Source organism: Solanum dulcamara, chromosome 6 (assembly GCF_947179165.1).
Source record: "Solanum dulcamara chromosome 6, daSolDulc1.2, whole genome shotgun sequence".
NCBI classification, from domain to species: Eukaryota; Viridiplantae; Streptophyta; class Magnoliopsida; order Solanales; family Solanaceae; genus Solanum; species Solanum dulcamara.
The window spans coordinates 53318998-53327034 of NC_077242.1; the positions used below are offsets into that span (position 1 = coordinate 53318998).

The 8037-nt window shown below is 42.1% G+C and overlaps 1 protein-coding gene across 1 annotated transcript; it reads right to left on the reverse strand.

Moving 5' to 3' along the window:
* Nucleotides 1-5622: 5622 nt before the first annotated feature.
* Nucleotides 5623-7234, reverse strand: LOC129892858 (uncharacterized). Its single transcript, XM_055968394.1, has 4 exons — nucleotides 7175-7234; nucleotides 7049-7085; nucleotides 6740-6943; nucleotides 5623-5807 (listed from the first exon to the last, which is right to left on the reverse strand). The coding sequence occupies exons 1-4, from the start codon at nucleotides 7232-7234 to the stop codon at nucleotides 5623-5625; spliced, it is 486 nt and encodes a 161-aa protein (XP_055824369.1).
* Nucleotides 7235-8037: the final 803 nt, after the last annotated feature.

Consider the following 8037-nt stretch of genomic DNA (forward strand, 5'->3'; position numbering starts at 1 on the left):
TAAACCAAACCTAAAATCATTGGCAAATGGAGAAAATAAAGTAATCAAATATATATGTATATCATCAACCTAATGTATACTTCAAAACTATCAAAACAAAAATATTAATAACTAGAACAAACAGTGTGTAAATGAAACAAATTGTTACGACCTGATTTATCAGGTCATGATGGTGCCTGCTATGATCATCCACCAGTAGGCAAACCAACCCATACTGCGGAACTGCGAGTAATGGGATGTTAGGAAAGAAGACCCACAATTAAATCTAAAAACAATATTGAAATAATAGGAACATACATGATTGGGTGGAAGCAAAGCTAAGCATATACAAATGAAAATATCCCTCTGAGAACCTAAAAGTCATATGTACAGAGCTATTACAAAAAGAATACAAGTCCCAAAAGTGTACCACAGAAATAGGATTTTCTCAAAAAGCAAAAGACAGGGAAAATATATGTACAGAGGGAGATGGGTAAAACCAGAATGCAATGTGCTAACCCTCGCCTCTGATCACGACCATAGCTGGATCGAATCAACGTCAGTAGCTAGTAATCGGACCTGCATCATAAAAACAGATGCATAATATAGTATGAGTAACAAAATAATAGGTACTCAGTAGGCATCATAGGCCGACTGAGCAAGATAAACAAAAGTAAACTGAAATGCGAGAAGACAACCACAACCAAGGATAGTACAAGAAGTAAATGTAGGTATGTACACAACCGTACTCAACATACAAGAGAAAGGAACTAGCTAAATCCACCGGGTTCCCATAAACCCGATGGGTATACTCTTGCACAAGTAAAGAATGGAGTCAATTGAGTTCTAATAATACCACCAATTTACCAAACTTGAACTGGACCATCCAAAAGCCTGAATCTCAATCCAAAGCTGAGAGTAGATAAAGGCTTGAAATGAAGATTCATCGGAGAATCACGGACCCAAACCGAGATCTTGAAAGCAACCACGGACTTGAACCGGATGACAGATAGTCATGGATTTGAGCCACATGTAAAGTGGACCACAGACTTGAACTAGTACTGTAGCTAAGGAGTCAATCACAAGTAAGTTAAACCACAGACTTGAACCAGATAACTATAGCTAAGGATCGAACAAAAGTAGGATCAGTGGCCAACTGAGCGATATGGGGAGTGCCCCCAAACTGAGTGCCATTAATACATGGCTCCAGCCCGAATCATATTCAACCGAAATTGTCGAGAAGACTCCCAAAATCAAGAGCCAAGCTGGACCGATAGGAGAATAAGTCCTTATGTAGGTAATGTACGAAACTATGTTACTGCCTAGATAAATCTCAGATTATCAGACTCAAGTCTGCTATATCAGTCTACAGGGGGCTAACAGTCTGAAACGACGTCAAAAAAGTTCTAATTCCCAATGACACCAAAATCACGCAAATCTAAGGCTACACTAGTCTAAACCTAGACTAAGGCCAAACATGCTTTCAAATACATGGCCAAAGACACAGCACACACCACAAGGTATGGATGATCACCAATAAATGGAGGCATGCTTCAACACTCCAACAACACCCCGAAAATGACGCCTAGGGCACGAAATCTAGGAATTTAGCATGCTTGACACTCAACCCTCACCAAAGTCATACAATCCAGTATACAATTGCCTAAAAATGCTAAGTCTAATGAGGGGAAAATTTTAGCCTTCCTATAGGCCGACTACGAATGCTCCAACTCACGAAACTGAAACTTTTTCCTTTCGAACGGCCTCCGAACACTACCACGCTATCAACAATAGAACCACAACATTAATATGGTCGTTATGACACTAAAATTATCAAATTTAGAGATGGACCAATTTTGGAGTTAAAAATTGGGAATTGTGGGATCACTCCATAATTCACGAAATTAACTCCGAGAATAGGCCTGAATTACTACCCTCAGCTCATGTTCCAAAAAGGAACATAATTTACTTACAACACTAGCTATAATCAAGGCATGCATCAACATTGGCATTTTGCTTCAAGAACACTAGACTCGCAGGAAGAAAAGGGAAATTTACCTCAAGGGAAGCCTCAAGCCTTAATTCTAATCACCCTACTAGAATCCCCTCGAAATATCACTTAGAATAGCCTTTTGAATCATCCAAATCTCCCAAGAATTGAATGAGAAATCGTGGTTCAAAGATAGAACTCCAATGAAATTCGGACAAGGACATAGCCTCAGATGTCACAAAAGAGAACACCCGCTGGTCGCTTAAGCGACCACCTAAAAGAGGCGGGCATCGCTTTAGAGACACCAGGTCGCTTAAGCAACTTGTTGCTTTAGCGATAGGGTTGTCGCTTATGCGGTACCCATCCAGGAGGGAAGGTCGCTTTAGTGGCACTCGCTTTAGTGACTAGGAGTCACTTTTGTGATGGCACCAGACCCAATTGGTGTCAAAAAATGAGCTTAGCATGTCAATTCCTCCGTCTGGGTGCTCGAGATTCGTTCGGAACCCCGTGCGCGCAAATGAGTTATGCTACCCTATCAAATTTGATGTTTTGGACTCAATGACACATTCAAAAATTCTATTCGAGGTCATTTTAATGAAAAGTAGGGCCCACACCCAAGTACCATTTTGAGCCTATTTCTACGTGCCTTGGGATTAGACCGGAAGCCTCGGGAAGTGAACGATGGGTCTTTCTAGACCAAACATGATATTTTAGAACTAACCGCACTATCAGAATTTTTGTCCGAGCACATTTACCAAGAATGTTGACCAAAACCAACCATATGTCAAATTCAAAGGCAAAAGCGTCAAATGACCCCAAGCTCGTATCAATTGCCTCGATACTCATGTCGAAGCTACTACTAGCCTAATTTGGCCATTCTAGAGCTGATGAAACTCTCAGAATACTGTTCTGAGGTCGTTTTCCTAAAGTTATTACTGAAGTTAACTCTTCAAGTTATAAAAGCTCCAAAATAGAAAAACTAGTCTAAAACTCAAATGAATGACCAGGCGACCGAACAGTTAGTTCCAGTAAGTCATAAATGACTTGGGGTCGCTACAAGAATGCTCTAAACAACAGAATAAATGCTTTAATACAAAAATGACCTGGAGGGTCATTATAACATCCACTACTAAAAGAACTTTCATCTACAAAAGTAAGACTCAAGAAGTACTTGAAGGCTCAAATAAGTTGGGAAACTATTCCCGCATCTCATGATCAGTCTCCCAGGTAGCCTCCTCGACTAGAAGATGCCTTAAATGGGCCTTAACCATAGAAATGGCTCTGGATCACAATTGTCTGACATCTCTATCCAAAATAGCAATTAGCTCCTCAATATAGCTCAAACGATCATCTAAATCAACCGCATGATACTAAATCCCATGGGACTCGTCTGAAACATACCGGTGCAACATTAAAACATGAAATACCAGATGAATAGCTGAATAGGCCAGAGGAAAATGAACTCATATGCAACCTCACCAACTGTCCTCAATATCTGAAAAGGGCCAATATACCTTGGGCTAATCTTTCCCAGCCTCCCAAATCTCATCACGCCCTTCATGGGTGATATACGGAGGAATGCTCTATCACTAACGGAAAATCTCAACAACTAACGCCTATGATCTGCATAACTCTGGTGTGTATTCTGAGCTATCCTGGGCCTTTCAGAATCACCCTCACATGATCTAAGGCATCTTACATCAAGTATGTACCATGCGGCCTGGGCTCAGTAGACTTAAACAACCACCCAAAGAACGACAACGTCTACCATATAAGGCCTTGAATGGGGCCATCTGAATACTGGAGGGGTAGCTGTTGTTGTACGCAAACTCCTCTAAGGGAAATAACTGATCCCACTGACCCTCAAAATCCATAACATAAGCCCGTAACATATCCTCGAGAACCTAAATAGTGCGCTCCTACTGGCCATCAGTCTATGGGTGGAAAGCTGTGTTAAGGTCGACACAGGTACCAACTCTTCCTAAAAATTCCTCTAAAAACTAGATGTGAACTGTGAGACCCAACTTGTGATGATAGAAACTGGCACAGCATGAAGTCAAACCACCTTTGAATATAGATACGGGTCAACCTGTCAGCATTGGAGGAAGTATGAATGTGAAAAAAGTGTGCTGAATTGGTCAATCGATCCACGATAACCCAAATACTATCAAGACCACAAGAAGTGCGAGACAACCCTATAATAAAATCCATGGTGATCTACTCCCACTTCCACTCAGGAATGGGAAATCTCTAAAACTCTCCACCAGGCCTCAAATGCTCGGCCTTAACCTACTGACAACTTAAGCAACACGACACATAATCTGCAATATCTTTCCTCATATTGCTCCACCTATAATAATGACTCAAGTTATGATACATCTTAGCGGTGCTTGGATGGATAGAATATCTAGAATCATACCTCGCTAAGGATCAACTGAATCAAACCCCTAACTCTTGGAGAACAGAGACGACCACCAAACCTCAAAACCCCATCTGAATCTAGAGTAGCCAGGCTAGTGTCACCTCCAAAAACCCGATCTTGAAGTGCAACTAACTCCTCATTTTCAAACTGAGGGATGTGGATCCGATCCAATAGACATGACTGAGCTCCCACATGAGCTAGTACATACCAGAATCAGAGATGTCAAATCGAATCATTTAATTTGCTAAGGACTGGATATCCAAAGCTAATGGTCACTCCATAGTAGAAAGAAAGGCTAGAGTACCCATACTTACAGCCTTCCTACTCAAGGTATCTACTACTAAATTCGCCTTGCCCGGATGGTAGAGAATAGAGGGATCATAGTCTTTCAAGAGCTCAATCCAGCGGTGCTGCCTCGAGTTAAGATCCCTCTAGCTCATAATATACTGAAGGATCATGTGATCAGTGTAAATCTCTTATCGAACTCCATACATGTAGTTCCTTCAAATCTTAAGCGCAAATACTACCACCGCTAGTCTAAGAGCCCATTTGGATTGGCTTATAAGCTGTTTATAAGTTGTTTAGTATTTTTGCGTGTTTGAATATCCAACTTAGAGTCATTTTATGCTTAAAATAAGCCCCAATATATAATTGGGTTTGTTAGGATAGACTAATTTTAAGCAGTTTATAAGTTAAAAATAGCTTAAAAGTCAAAAAACATAACTTGGGTTGTACCTACTTATTTTTTTTAACTTATAAGAAGCTTTCAACTTATAAGTTACTTAAAATAAGTCCATCCAAATAGACTCTAAGTAATGAGTGAGGTAGTTATGCTCGTGCAACTTAAACTGCCTTGACGCATAAGAAATAACCCGGCCCTGCTGCATCAGTACACAACCCAAACCAACATCGAATGCATCATAATAAATGGTGAATCCCCTGCCCTCAACTAAAAGAGTCAATATAGGAGCGGTGATAAGAAACTCCTTGAGCTTCAAAACGCTCCTCTCACACTCTTTCGGCCATATGAATGGAATATCCTACTGAGTTAATCAAGTCAGAGGTACCGCTATAGTAAAGAACCCCTCAACAAAGCGCATGTAGTACCCTGCCAATTCGATGAAGATACAAATCTCGGTCACAGAGGTAGGCCTGGACCACTCATAAATAGCCTTAATCTTCATCGTATCTAACATGATGCCATTCTTGGACACCGCATTCCCCAAGAATACTACGGACTCAAGCCAAAACTTGCATTTGAAAACTTGGCATAAAACCGTTGATCTCTCAAAGTCTGTAGCAATACTCTCAAATATTCCTCATGCTCATCCCAGCTCCGCGAGTATACCAGAATTTCATCAATGAAGACTATGACAAATGAGTCCAAGTACGGCCTAAACACCTGAGTCATCAATTCTATAAATGCAGTAGGGGCATTAGTCAACCCAAAAGACATCACTAGGAACTCGTAGTGGCCGTAACGAGTCCTAAATACGGTCTTAGGGATGTCCGCTGCCCTAATCCTCAATTGGTGGTAGCCGGATCTCAAATCAATCTTAGAAAATACCATGGCACCTTGAATTTGGTCAAACATATCATCAATCCTAGGCATGGGGTAACGGTTCTTCACCGTCACCTTGTTTAACTGCTGTTAATCAATATACATCTACATACTACCATCCTTTTTCTTAACAAACAAGACTGGGGTACCCCAAGGTGATACACTAGGCTGAATAAATCCCTTATCCAAGAGATCCTAAAGCTGAACACTGAGCTCCTTGAGATCTACAGGTTCCATACAGTACGATAGGAGGAAAGCCAGGCAAATCAGCAGGAAACACATCTACAAACTCTCAAATTGTAGGTACTGAATCAACTATAGGGCCCTTCCTACTCACATATCTAACACAAGCCAAGTATGCCAAATACCCGCTAGCCACTAACTCTTAGCCAAAACAAAAAAAATCAATCCTACTAGCATGCGACTGTAAGAACCCAGTCATACCACCGACAGAATACCAGGCATGGCTAAGGTAACGGTCTTGGCATAACAATACGAGACTTCATGATGAGGGGCTAACTAGTTTATGCCCAGAATTAGATCAAAATCTACCTTATCAAGCAAAATGAGATCAACCCTAGTGTCCCACCCCTGAATAGTCACCACGCAAGATCTAAAGACCTGATCTACAACTAAGAAATCACCTACCAGTGTATAAATACGCAACACCTCAACTAAGGGATCCGTACCCATACTCAGACAAGGGGAACAATATATAAATATATAAAAATATATGGATCCTGAATCAAATAAAGTAGATGGGGCTGATGACATAATAAAACTGTACCTGTGATCACATTATCCAAGGCCTCAGCCTTTGCTCTAGTTGAAGCTGCATAGAAGTGGGGCTGGGTACCTTTACCCTGAGCATCGATCCTGCCTCTTCGGAGACCTCCCCATGCACCTTGATGATCACCCTTGTGGTCCTGGCCCTGATCTCCACCTCTGACTAGAGGTGCTGGTGTTGGCGTGGGTCTAGATGTTGGTGGAGCTGGTAAGGTTGGACTATAGTGAGAGCACTTGCGTGCCTAGTGATCTAGCTCCCCATACTTATAACACCCCTATGACTGTTGACTCAAAGATGAGGGTCGGCCACCTCGGCAGGAAGAATCCATCTGCGAACCACTTCGGCCCTGATTTAGATCAAAATAAGAGCTACCCTGATGGTGTTGATCACCCTCTAAAGTCTGAAGAGAGGCCTAGAAGGGGCGGCTGGACTAACCCGGCTGAAATCTCTGGTGAGATCTATCATAGGAATCCCTGGGTCTAAAACGGCACCCATCCTGGCTATTTTCCTGCCTAGCTCTTTTGTCACTTCCCCCTTAGGCCTCTCAACGGAGCTAATCAAGCGTGCGGGCGTGATCTACCAAATCCAAAAATGAGCGGCTCACTAAGACTAAAGATTGAGTCTCAATCCACACCTAGAGTCTCAATCCCTTGACGAAGCACTAAACTTTCTCCTCCTTTGTAGGTAAAATCATGGTGGCATGTCTAGAGAGCTCATGAAATTGGGACATGTACTCCGATATAGTTATGGAGCCCTGCTACAATAGTGAAAACTGATCTCGGAGTTGATCTCTAATGCTCCTGAGAATAAATCAGGCCAAGAGGGCCTCCAAAAACTTATCCCACGTCACCTGTGGAGACCTAAATAGCCTAGTCTCTAAATATTAATTCCATCACTATCGGGAAGGACCATCTAGATAATATGTAGTGAAGTCGACTTCTCTCAACTCCAATAGACCTAAGATTTGCAATCGCTTTCAGCAAGTGTGTAGAAACTCTTAGGCATACTCACCTACAGCCCTAGAAAACCTTGGCAATGATAGTCTAAGGAACACCTTAAGCATCTTCTGCTCCTAAAGCAGAATGACGACCTTCAAGTCATTCGGCTGAGCAGTAGGTGCTGGTGGCTGCTGAACAACTGGTGCTGTTGGTGCAAATTGGTCATGCAGTACTAGAGTAGCTGGATCTGGGGCCTGCTATATACCCCCAATAGCGGCCAAAATCTGGGCGAACATCTCCTGTAAATACAGAGTTGTGATTGGCTTGGGCGTTGGCTGGGATGGTCCCAGACCCACCAGC